Source organism: Carassius auratus, chromosome 13 (genome assembly GCF_003368295.1).
Source record: "Carassius auratus strain Wakin chromosome 13, ASM336829v1, whole genome shotgun sequence".
Classification (NCBI taxonomy): Eukaryota; Metazoa; Chordata; class Actinopteri; order Cypriniformes; family Cyprinidae; genus Carassius; species Carassius auratus.
This window is the reverse complement of record NC_039255.1, coordinates 3,481,101-3,494,746: the sequence shown is the minus strand read 5'-3', so window position 1 is coordinate 3,494,746 and position 13,646 is coordinate 3,481,101. Positions and strand designations below refer to the sequence as shown.

At 36.9% G+C, this 13,646-nt stretch overlaps 1 protein-coding gene across 1 annotated transcript in view; it reads right to left on the bottom strand.

The window, feature by feature from the left end:
- Positions 1-13,646, bottom strand: part of LOC113112364 (integrin alpha-9-like) — an 80,312-nt gene that overhangs the window by 17,326 nt on the left and 49,340 nt on the right. Inside the window, 5 exon segments of the mRNA XM_026277841.1 lie at positions 1,291-1,370; positions 1,467-1,553; positions 9,583-9,730; positions 10,668-10,744; positions 12,089-12,241. Of these exon segments, the coding sequence (XP_026133626.1) occupies positions 1,291-1,370; positions 1,467-1,553; positions 9,583-9,730; positions 10,668-10,744; positions 12,089-12,241 (545 nt within the window).

Below are 13,646 nucleotides of genomic sequence, written 5' to 3'. Positions count from 1 at the left end.
TCTGAAGGATAATGTGACACTGAAGACTGGAGTAATGATGCTGACAATTTAACTCTGCATCACAGGAATAAATGACATTTTAATATATAGTCAATTATTGAAATTGTAATAATATTTCACAATATTACTGTTTTTTTTTTCTTCCAGCCCTGGTGAGCAAAAGACACTTCCAAAAACATTTTAAAATGTTACTGACCCCACACGGTTGTATTGTATTGTACAATGTGTTTTTAGCATGGTTGTAGGGACAGTGAAATTTATTATGTTTCTAAGATGGCCAAAAGTGCATTATTAGGGCCCCAGCATCGCAATGTTAGGACCCTATTGGAATTGCTTTGTTAATTATTTTTATAAAACTGATCAAACTTTGCAAACATGCCAGAAGTGGTGAAAATGTATGTCCAATATAGGTTTCAGAATTAGGCATGGCAAAATGGCTAGATAGCGCCACCTGTACACTTTCAAAAAAGTGCCCCTCAAGCTACGTTTCACGTATATGTAAAATTACACACATGTAATGTCCCAATGCCAACAAAAAGAGACTCTTTGAGCGAAATCGAAACTCAGCAGGAAGCAATTGTGTTGTGTTTTAACTCCTGCCCCTAAAGATTTAATCAGATCAACCCCAAATGAAGTCAGTGTAATTTAAAATCCTTTGTGTTGTTAAATTGCGAAGATCGTAAGTTTTCTTAGAAGGACGTGTCTGTGGCATCCTGACAAATCTCGATGTTTCGCCATGAAACATGAAGTTGCTGTAACTCATGTATACAATGTCAGATCTGCCCCAAACTTTGATTAAAGCCCTGCAAGACATGTAACGGACAATATCCCATAAGAATCACAGCGCCACCTGTTGGCAACAGGAAATGACTTATTTTACACTAACTTAAACATACCATGTCAATCTGCACCAAACTTCACATGTTTGATAAGAGCCCTGGCCTGAAGACATCTAGATGCCAGTATTCAGTTATAGTCATAGCGCCACCAGCTGGTCACAGCTTTAACGAGAGCTGTATTTGCCTCAGAGAGCTAAGAGATCTCACACATCTGGCCAGCATTAGATTAATATCATGACTTCAATATCAATACTGAAACCACTCAATTTCTTTCAAAATAGCCAAATAGGGAAAAGTCCAAATGTGTAATCCATCTAGGTATTTCATGTATAAACATCATGGCATTCACTAATAAGGACGGATGATGTGAAACGTGTATCCTAAACAAAGAAGTAAACGTATATTATTAAAACTGGGAAAATTAATTAAATCAAGAATGTTTAAAACTCACCTTCTTGCATGAACTAAAAATAGCAGCGTCTCATTTTCACCAGACAGACGACTTGTGTCGAAAAGCACCGATAGATGGTACTGAAAAATAGAAAAGGTTAAAGCTACAAGGTTAAATGGCACTATAATTCACGAGATCACCAAGCAAGTTGCTGAAGCATGCTCTTGTCATACTACCTTGGTTTGTGCTCTCATAAAAGGAAATCCAATGCTGCACTTGAGGAAGTCCAGCTCTACCAGCATACAGGAAATGCCCTTCTCATCCTGGAGCCCAAACAGACAGAGAAAACACCAAATTACAGTGAGAATAATCAGACAAAACCTTCATAAGTTGTACTAATTTGTTTTGACCCCAGCAGAAAATCACCAACCGCAGTGCTTTCCACAAGGTATGCTTAAAGAAAAAAACTCCAAAAGAAACACAAGAAATCACTGATTGCCATGCAAACATACAGAAGGCACACAAATGGTTTACTGCTGAGAATAAACTCCTGCAAGCTTGGTTCAGTATGCATTACAATCATGTTTAGATCTCCAATTTAGATCTCAGTTTGAGGTAAACAAAACAAATTAATAGGGATGCACGATATTGGATTTTGGCCGATATTCGATATGCCGATATTTTCTAAATAATTTTGGCCGATGCCGATACCGATATCGATATATATACAAATATATACTGATATATTTACAAATATATACTGATATATTTAAACTTTAATTTTACTGAAGAGAAATCCATGTATCTCTTCTGTACTGATTCTACCATAAATTTATTATTTTACAAATGTAGACAGACATTCACATCTGAAAAACAGGTCAATTATTTCACTTGGAGAATATCGGTTTGGCTCATCGGCAGAAAAATTCATATTCATATGTTGTGCCGATATTATCGTGCATCCCTACAAATTAATTTTTTTATGTTTAGCTTTTTCTCTTGCAATTTCAAACAGTGGACACACACCTGTAGTTTTAAATTTGTTGCAGGATCTGCAATCAATTGGAACACAATTGTGCAAGTGTGCATACTAGAAGAGTCTTGTGAAAAACACATGCTACAAGATGCGTAGTGTGCATAAGGCTTTATGTAAATGACTTATACCTGGAATACACTACATGATTTTTGTCCCATTTTCTGGCTGATTTACTGTCTGGAGAAGTTGACGCTAGTTGCGCAAAATCAGAGCCAGTCTGCAGATTTGAGTTGACAGATAAATAAAATCGCAATAGTGTATGATGGTCACAGACCACAGTCATGTAGTGTATTATTTCCTTTAAAACTCATTCCTGAAGTCTTGATAAGTATAACATATGCATAGTTAACAATAAATAAATAAATAAATAAACCTGAAATATGCACTACCTTTTGGTGGTTTAATAGTATTTTAAACAGCAATTAATATTCAGTGATATCATTTGAAACGACACTGAACTAAACGAAGAAATACTATGACACTGTTGTACTAATACTATGACGCCCGCAGAGCTGCTTTGAACCAAACTGCATTGCATAAAGTGCTACAGTATATAAATAAATGTGACTTGACTAACACATAAATAACTGTATTCTCGCATGCGTTGTACACTAGGAGCACATTAACTGGGAAAGTCGCCAGTGAGAGTTGAGGGCTTTATTTAAACACAGTAGAGCAGCACCGGCTGGTTTGTGTAAACAGTTGAGATTCAACCCTGTGAGGAGTGAGCATTTCTCGGGTGAGAGTTCACCAAACTGTCCCTTTACAGAGCTGTGAACGTAAGATACAGCGGTGCGCCTTCAGGAATCAGTCAGGGCCACTGATAAACCAGACGGCCTCACGTTGCTGGAACAATGCAGAGGACAGGGGCGGATCTAGAAAAATATTGATGGGGTGGCGAGAAGGGGGCAGGAATTTTTGAGGGGTGGCAACATATGGCAGACATATATATACTGAATTTAGTCACAGTTATCACAGATTTATGATAAATATATGTGCACACTACAAAAGGGCACAGGCTATCATTTACAAACTTAATCTCATGCAATCAATGTCTTGCATTTGAAACAGTTCATATAAGGAATGAGTGACCATACCCCATAAGCACCACACACTCATGCATACAGTATGCATCAACATGTAATTAAGAGCATTATAAAAGATTCAGTGTTATCAATATGTCAATTTATTATAAGAAACACAAGATTTTAACAGCCAATGACATTTACAGCTGGGGAGACTCAACTGATTTTCTACTGTTTAGTGTTAATCATCATCTAACTCAACCAGTCAAGAGCTACATTTAGCCTTAGATGTTATATGAATATGGTACTGAAGCATAGGTTTTATTAGCTGACAATAATAATAAATAAATAAACATTATAGGCACAAATAGATTTATCAAATGAAATGGTGAAATCCTCACATAGCGCACTGACGTGCACATGTGTAGCCTACATCATGCATCAATATAGTGAAGAGCTGAAAACACCACGCGTGCTTCAGTGTGTGTGTGTGTGTGTGTGTGTGTGTGTGTGTGTGTGTGTGTGTGTGTTCCCAGAGACGTGTATAACAACACCTTAAGGGTTCCCATAAGCAGGATTGCAGTTCGGGAGTTCGTAGCGGGATCGCAAATCATTTGAGTCAGTTATGGGGATCGTGAATCATTTGAGTCAGTTTGGGAGTTCAAAGCGGGTTCGCGAATCATTTGAGTCAGTTATGGGGATCGCGAATCATTTGAATCAGTTCGGGAGTTCGTAGCGGGATCACAAATCATTTGAGTCAGTTATGGGGATCGCGAATCATTTGAATCATTTCGGGAGTTCGTAGCGGGATCGTGAATCATTTGAGTCAGTTATGGGGATCGCGAATCATTTCAGTCAGTTTGGGTGTTCAAAGCGGGTTCGCGAATCATTTGAATCAGTTATGGGGATCGCGAATCATTTGAATCAGTTCGGGAGTTCGTAGCGGGATCACGAATCATTTGAGTCAGTTATGGGGATCGCGAATCATTTGAATCAGTTCGGGAGTTCGTAGCGGGATCACGAATCATTTGAGTCAGTTATGGGGATCGTGAATCATTTGAATCAGTTCGGGAGTTCGTAGCGGGATCACGAATCATTTGAGTCAGTTATGGGGATCGCGAATCATTTGAATCAGTTCGGGAGTTCGTAGCGGGATCGCGAACCATTTGAGTCAGTTTGGGGGTTCGGAGCGGTTTCGTCAATGATCTGAATCAGTTCGAGAGTTTGGAGCGGGTTCACGAATCATTTAAGTCAGTTCGGGAGTTCGGAGCGGGATCACGAATCACGAAAGATTCGCGCTCGGAAATTTTCAAATTGGCCATAACCTTTAATTCGTTTCTGGGGTGGCAGCAGGGGTGGCAAGGCTTTCTTTTCTAGATCCGCCCCTGGCAGAGGATAAGCGCTTAACTTTGGGATCTTGCGTTCCATGTGAGGTCCTGCACGTGTTTACAATTCTTGAGTTTATATTCAAGCTATTCTTAATAATAATAAGAAGTGCTGCAAGAGAAAAAAAAAAACCATCAATAAATAGCAAGAAGCAGCTGAGGGGGTGCAGTTCATGCACTTGGCGGCTCTCAGGGGAAGAGTTTGAGGTTTTTGCCTCAAGTTCTGCACTCGTTCGAAACGTTTACACCCGGGTTTTCTCAGATTTGAGCACTGCTAACATGCAGCAGAGAACCTCGTCTGGCAGCACTACAGACTAAATTGGGCCCATTAATCATTTCCGAGTTTAAGAGCACTCTGTGGTTGACAATTTGCTGTCTGAGGTCTATATCCACACCAGATCATGCATTTTTACGCTTTCTGGCTTTAGTTCAGCTACCCAATTTCCCCAAAACATGATCTTAGGCACACATATTTAAATGTGTCTGATGCAATCAGATGTGCACTGCTGTAAGTTAAATTAATGTTTTTATTCTGCATATTGCATTAAATTAATCGAAAAATTACAATAAAGACATATTATTTACATAATATGGCCCTTAAAAGTGGTGTAAGATCCCTCACGTACGATATGTGGCAAAAAGCATTCAACATTATTTATTTATACAGTCGTCTCCCTCTTGCTCAGCACTTTTTTTTTACGTAAAAAGAGTAATATTTTGAAATATTAAAATAACTGTTTTCTATATCAATATATATTAAAATGTCATTTATTCCTGTAATGCAAAGCTGAATTTCCAGCATCATTACTCTTAAGTCTCCAGTGTCACACAATCCTTCAGAAATCATTCTAATATGCTGATTTGGTGCTCAAGAATAATTTAATATTGTGTTGAAAACTGCTTCATATTTTTGTGGAAACTGTTTATACTACTGGAGCTCAAACTTTTAAATGTGAACATTTTCCACTAATGTTTAATACCGCCCTCCTTTATCAGCATTATTGAACCACAATTTTTTTTTTTTTTTTTTTTTTTTTAACAGCAGATGATTTTGCCACATTCTTCACAGACAAAACCAGAACAATCAGTAGTCAATTCTCAGCCCAACAAACACAGGACCTCAAATCAACGACTCCCACTGCTAAAACTCCCATCTTCTCCTTCAGTCCCCTCACTGAAGAAGAAGTATCAAACCTTCTTCTCTCCAGCCATCCTACAACATGCCCTCTAGACTCTAAGCAATCTCTCCTACACTTTTACCAGCACTCACACATCTCTCCTCATAGGTATCTTCCCCACTGCATTCAAGAAGGCTCGGGTAACCCCACTGCTCAAAAAACCTACATTAAACACTTCACGTACAGATATCTATTGTAGGTTTTCATTCCAATTATAGTGAAACATTTTTTTCAACCAGATAATCATTGTTTCTCTCACAGAACAACAAACTGGATGCTAACCAGTCAGGTTTCAGGAGTGGCCGTTTAACTGACACTGCGCTACCGTCAGTCACAGAAGCCCTGGGGATTGCAAAAGCTGATTCCAAGTCAGTCATCAGTTCTTATTCTGCCGGATCTATCTGCTAATCTAATCATCAGATCCTCCTGTCTTCCCTCTCATCACTGGGCATCAAAGGGTTTCCACTTCATTGGTTTGAATCTTATCTCACTGGTAGAGGTCTTTCAGTGTGGCTTGGGGAGGGGAGGTATCCAAAGCACATCAACTTGTCACTGGGGTTCCACAGGGATCGGTTCTTGGACCCCTCCTGTTCTCCATATGCACAACATCACTGGGTCCCATCATGCAGGCACATTGTTTCTTCTAACATTGCTATGCTGATGACACACTGCTCTATCTTTCATTTCAACCAGATGATTCAATGGTAGCTGTATGTAGCTGCCTGGCAGACATCTTGGCATGGATGAAGGAATATTAACTACAGCTCAACCTGGCACATACTGAACTTCTTGTCTTCACTGCCACTCCAACTCTACAGTATGATTTCTCCATCCAGTTAGGTTCTTCTACAATTACCCCATCAACTTCAGTCAGAAGTCTTAGTGAAACCTTTGATGACCAGCTGACCTTCAAAGACCACACTGAAAAGACTGCTCGATCTTGCAGTTTTGCATTGACTCTTTCAAACGGAGCATGCTGAACCTTCAGAAATGATTCAGAATGCAGTGGCATGACTGGTCTTCAATGAGCCCAAAAGAGCCCATGTTACACCTCTCTTTATCTTATCACCTCGTAATGGTGGAAAGCTACATGTTAGCCAAAATCATCACGATTAAAAGAAGCAAAGACTTAAACTACTTCAGTGTGTGTGCACTGAATTTATTTAATACACGAGTTTCATAATTTGAGTTGAATTACTGAAATAAATGAACTTTTCCATGACATTGTAATTAATTGAGATTCACCTGTATGTATACTCCAATTGCAAGTCATTTTGGATAAAAGCGTCTGCAAAATGACTTAATGTAAATGTATTTTGTGTAGAAAATGTGCTTGTACTATCCTTCTTTCAAAGAAAGGCATTCAATCTCTAAATCTGCCCATTGTTTTGTCACTTCAGTTTTGGTAATTGTATTCCATCTTGTTCTGGAAGCAACGAGGTGTTTTCATTAAGTCAGTGCTCTGTGTGTTATTACATTGAAACATTAACAAATCTCAAATGATGTATGCATTGGCTGTGCAACTGTAAAATAAACTCTTGTATTTTATCTCCAGCCAGCTTGTTTCTCTCTCTCTCAGTCTTGTCTTTTACTGCTTCAGTAACATTAAAATTAATTGAATTGCTTGCTCACCAATTTGAAGGTCTTCGCTTCACCTGCCGCAATCTAATAGAAGGACAATATGCCGTTTATCAAATTAAACTGAGTGTATTTCTTTGCCAGAGAGGCCACCTAAACAGTGCGATAGAGCTTCTGAAACCAGTTCACTGCTGCAGATGGTTTGAGTTGCAAGACAAACACAGAGTCAACAGGACTTAATATAAAACAAGAGGCGAGCACGAGTTCACACTCGGCATGACGGAGAGCTGAAGCGCTCTGAGGGAGACGTGTGAGGACGGGTCACATCAACACAGACGACTTCTCGTGGCGTTGGGGTAATTAGAGGCGTCCTGCTGTGTGTACAGTACTACAACAGCAAACAAAGAGTAGCCCCTGCGTCTTCTCACAATACACTTCCACCTGGTCGTCCGCATGCGTCCCATTCAACCGTCATGAGGAATTACTCGCAGAAGATAGAGCTAGTGGCGCAAAAATTATCCAATGAAATTTAAGACGCTAGCTCCATCTGTATCAAAACACATGGATATATAAAGTGAAATCTGAGCGCATGTAAAACAGACCAAGGTATGTTTATGTTGAAGGTGATTGAATTCTTTCAGAAGGATTTCAGAATGCAAAAACAAATGGTCCAAATATTAAATACTCAATTAAGGACAGATCAAAAGTAAACTAGAAAAAAAAAAATTAATTCAAAGGTCGTATGACTTTCTATCTTCTGTGGGGAAAAAAATTTAATAGTATGTTTATGTAATATGCTTTGGTTTTTGGAAAAGGACAGCATGATTTTTTTTCTCTTTTTTAAAATGTATTTAAATAAATAAATATAATTATGCAATTTTATTTATAATAAATAAAAATACATAAATCTTTCCTCAAAAATTATTTTGTCAAGAGTGAAAATCATGCTTAAAGGTTAGTAAATGAAAGTAAATAAATTATCCCTATAAATTTTATAATTTAAACACATTTAAATATTTATTTTAATAACAAAAATTCACATTGGTTTGAATTGACATTCCTTTAATAAAGTATTTTTGTCAGTTATTCATGGTACATTCTCTCATTTTTTCAGTTTTTTCCCCCTAAAAATCAGTCAGTTTAAATAAACAAAAAACAAAACAAATTGTTAAAACAGTAAATATAAAAATTTTATTTTAGAAATATGTGACCAAAAATAAATAGCATCCCCTAAAGTTAAAAAACATTTAAAACAATTAAATTGTTAATGTAATTATTTAATTTAAATAAATAAAAAAAACTAAAACATGTTTAGTAAAGAAATAACATCATACTGGTTTGGAACAACATGAGGGCAAGTAAATAATGCCAGAATATTATTATTAATATTGTTATTGACAGTGCATTTTGCGTTCTCTGTGTTTTTTGTCATTTAAAAAAAACAGTAAATATAGAAAATATAAAAAGTAGAAACACGTGGTCAAATATATAAATTATCCCATAAAAATGAAAGAAAATGTATTAAAATGTGCAATTCCACTGATTCGTTTCCCTTTTAAAAAGGCAGAGTTCATTTTAAAGTGGTCTGTTCAGCAATCTTAAAGAGTTTCTCCATTAATCATCAAACTAAAGGAGGAAATGTTCTTCCTCATGCTGCTGATAACTACAGAATACTTTTCAGCAGGAGAAGCAGAACATGAGGGAGTTTGAGAAGAAAGAGATAACGATACGCTGACCAGCTGCAAAAAAACTCCTGTTTCCACAACTTCCTCATATCTTTATATTCTACATGCCTTTTTCCAAGCTGTCCCTTTAAATAATGGATACGATGACCACATACCCTTAAAAAGAGGATTCAGACTTGTCACATTTTCCAGTAAATATAATTTAATCTACTGGTCACCATTTGGCACTGAGTTCATGGCACACCCTTGGGCTTACATCGTGCATATTACATCAAGAATGTTTAAAGACTTCAGTCGAACTGGCAGACTTTTATGTAGTTTTCAGTAGGTTTTAAACAAATTTGTGTTTAACAATGAACACATTTGAGGGGTTGCTAAACTAGCTACTGGATTGCAAGATACCAAAGCGTCACAGAAGTCTGGTGCAGAGAAACGAATGACAAACACACAGCATCACTGACTTACTCTTTGTAAGAAGTTGATGTAGTGAACCTCTCTGGAGAAGTTGAAGTAGATGTTGGTGTCGTAGGCGTCGTCTCCAGCGTTAGAGATGGTTAAATTTAAAGACACGTTTCTCACTCCACCGAGAGCCAGATGAGAACTGATGTAACGCCTGCGAAACGAGAAAAAAGTGAGACAAGGACAACATGATGAAAGCAAGCTGTTAAGAATAATTCCTTATATTTGGATTGAAGCATCTGCTAAATTTCTAAATATGAAACGAATTTCAATCTAAATATTTCTGTGTCGTATTTCACCCCGTAAGCAAAATAAATGAAATATTGCATTAAAAAAAATTATGCCTTTTTTATGAAAATTAATATTTTTGCATTGTGACTATGACAATTTTATTAGCAAATTCTCATCACTATATCGTGAAATTAATGATTACATTATTTTAATCTTTAAGTATTTACCATATATATTAACTGTAGTATTTCTTGAAACATCTTTAAAATTTGATAATTCAAACATGAAAATAAATAAAAAATTACACTTTGCATAAAGTAAATAAAGCATATTTTAGTACAATTAATAATTTTCAATGTTTTCAAATACTGTAAATTTTGTATTGATAAAATAAGTTTTTATCTATCTATCTATCTATCTATCTATCTATCTATCTATCTATCTATCTATCTATCGTTCTGTATTTCTATTTTTACTAAAGACTATTGTTAACAAAAAAATGATATTGAAAGTAAATTATTTGAATGTATCCTAAAATTAGATTTATAGTATTTGTCTGATACAAAATACACTGTCACAGAACATGAATGCTGGTTTTGTAGCCGTTACAGTAAAATGTGTTTTCAATTAGTGAAATCAGTGAAATCACCATCCGCTCTTTTAAACAGTGAAGGTTCAGCATTTAAGGAAACACTCTTGATGAAACCAGATTAATTCAGAACCAGATTGCTGGACCTCCTTAAGCCCGGTTAATGAATGACGTCATGGACGGGTGAGAGCCAAGTGTGTGTCCACACCCACAGAGACTCAACCCTAATGACGCAGATCGACCGAAACCAGGAGAGGACCAGAGGCTTTACCCAGAAAGCAGCAGTTTCCCATGAAGCCTCAGGTCAGCGGCGCAGTCCTCTGACAGACAGTTCTTCTCAAACCACGTCTGTGAAGAGTCAAACAGAGCAAAGGATGTTTACATCATTGTCAGAATAACCCGAGACGGGATACTAATACTAGAGGGTGCTGTTGAGCAAGACTTCACCACACACTGGATGGGACTTTTTCCACAACGGCCTTTAAAGCGCTAGTATTTGAGTAGCGGTTTCAAACGTAGCGCACAAGAAAGTGCTTTGTGTTTGCATTGGACAGATTCTGACACTGACACCTTTGCTTTAGCGCTACAGACGAACTGTACGGTTACTAATAGCCTCAGATTCCCCTGTAATGGATTCCTGATGCGCTGGAAGATGCTCGTTTCCTAAAGCTGAGAGGGGAAAGCATGTGACCTAACAAGAGGGTGGGTTATGAAGTGGCGTGTTGGCAAATAAATTCATCAATCTTCCACATTCCACTCACACGAGTCAATAGCCATCATTGAGCGCTAACTAAAACCACATTTATAACTGGAGAATTTGGTCACTTTTGGCATTTAGAGATGCAGGGTGATGTCAACGGCAAATGAGTACAAGGGTAAAAGAAAATAATGTACCATATAAGATCATTGTAAAGATATTAAAATCTAAAAACAGGCAAAAAAACGCAATAAAATTAAATAAACATTCCGAATTTTTTTTTTTTTACAAAATCTGACACTTTTAAAAAGGTAGTAATATGTGCCATTTAGGTACTAACATGTGCTAATACATGCACATTTAAAGTACTAATATGCACTCTAGACGTAAAAGGTAATTTAGACGAAGTTAGATGATAACTGATAATAATTGAGCAACCGTGGTAGGCAGACGTTTCTATTCTAACGCATTAATGTTATTCTGCTTCTCTGTTTGTGATCGAAAGTTGCTAAAATTTGGGAATTTTTTAAGTCAAGTGAACCATTAAGCAAATGCATTCAATCGATCAATCTAAAACAGTTCTAATGTGAAGAAAACCAGATTGATTACACTGATTACATCATTGAATGGATAAAGCAAACCAGTGTCTGGCTGGTAAAGTTTTGATGGATGAGGATTGTAATCAAGGCGGAGATGATGAAGTGACATACAGAAGACATACAGGAAGCACATGTGAATCTGTTATATACTGATCACCAAACAAAACATGCACTCATCACATATACTGTATTTATGCATATACACCAAGGTTCAATAAAGTACATTGCATTACACTCTGATCTAATACAATACATTTATAATAAAACATAACAAACGTATTGCATTAGGACACTGTGCAATCTAATCTAAGTGTCTTAGATTGATCTTGGTCATCTTCAGTTCTATTCTTTTTAACCTTCATTTTTTAGGTCCAGTGAAAACGTAAGTATTCAAACCTCATTCTTTGCAGCGATCTTCTCTCCTTTTTTCCAGCGTAGAATAGGAGTGAGCGAGGGAAGCTCGCGGTCCTGGTGTTCGTCCACAATGTGTTTTCCTAAACTGTAGGCTGCTTCGAACACGATGGCGGCAAACACATCCTTCACTTCTTTCTGTTAAAAAGCACAAAAATGGGAAAACGTGACATATAAACAATAAAAGGTGGCAATGTGTCAGTTAATTTCACAGTCACTGATATACAATTATAGTTTTTGTTAATATTATATTTTATATAAAAAATTTTTGTCATAATTTGATTAGTTTTTTATGTGTTTTGTCCTTTTTTAACATATGTACTTAAACTAAAACAAACCAAATTAACCGAAGAACGAGAAATGTTAAAAAATAAATAAAAAAATAGAGACAAAAAAAGTGTTTTTATGGTTTTAGTTTAATTAATGATAGTTTTGCAGGTAATGCACAGATCTGGTTATTTTTCCTTTATAATGTTGAAACTGGCACAAAAACAACACTTTTCCTTTAAATAGACCAACATCACAAAACATCCACTAATGTGTCAAGACAAAAGCACACAGACTGATGTAAGTTTAGAAGAATAGCCCGTATGACAAGTAGCTCAATCGGTCGCAGTATAACTGGCTTTGCACGGGCTACAATCACATTTGTGTTGAAAAGCTTTATAACCGAGGCTCTTTGCAAAGCTGCTCAAAGCACGAAAGTGAACAGCGCGCCATTAAAGAGCCACCAAAAGCTATTAGATGAACATTTGGAAAAAGCTGGCACGGCTCTGCCCCGACACACTTCATCTTCCCTTATTTTGTCAATATGAGCCACGGGCCGAGGAGTGTTTCCTTTGGCACACTGCTTGGAAACAGTCAAACGAAAGACCGAACAGGTTCAAATCTGGACATCCTCATTAGAGGACACTAAAGAGGGAAGGTCACTGGAAAAGCACTTTCATCTGCACCACCAGGATAGAAAAGCAAACCCCTTCACTTTCTTTCTTCCCTTGAGTTTTATCACATGGTTTCTGTTTGTCCACCCACCCATCCCCTTCCTCAGCGATGCTGATTCAGGCTGATGTTTCAACACATCGTGATGCACTAGATAGGGCACATCCTGTCCTGCACCTTCACATGCTGATAGAGTTACTGCAGGAAACTGAGGTGCGGCGGCTGAATGGACAGGTTTAAGACTTATTTACACCATTAAATGGGGCATGTGTGTTCATTACACATGACAGAATGAAGACAGTAGTATAATCAAATGCACAGTTCACCCAAATAATGAAAATTCTGTCATCACTCACTTTCTTATTAGAAACCTGTACGACTTTATGTACATTTGCAAAGCTTTTATTTAAAAAACATTTATGAATTTACAAAATAAATTGCTTTCTTAGCTTAAAATGGCACTAAATAAATAAATTAATGGTAACACTTTAGAATAAGGTTCCATTAGTTAATATTAGTTAACTACTTTCGTTAACATGAACTAAGCAAGAACAATCCTTCTACAGCCTTTATTAGTCTTAGTTCATGTTAATTTCAACATTTA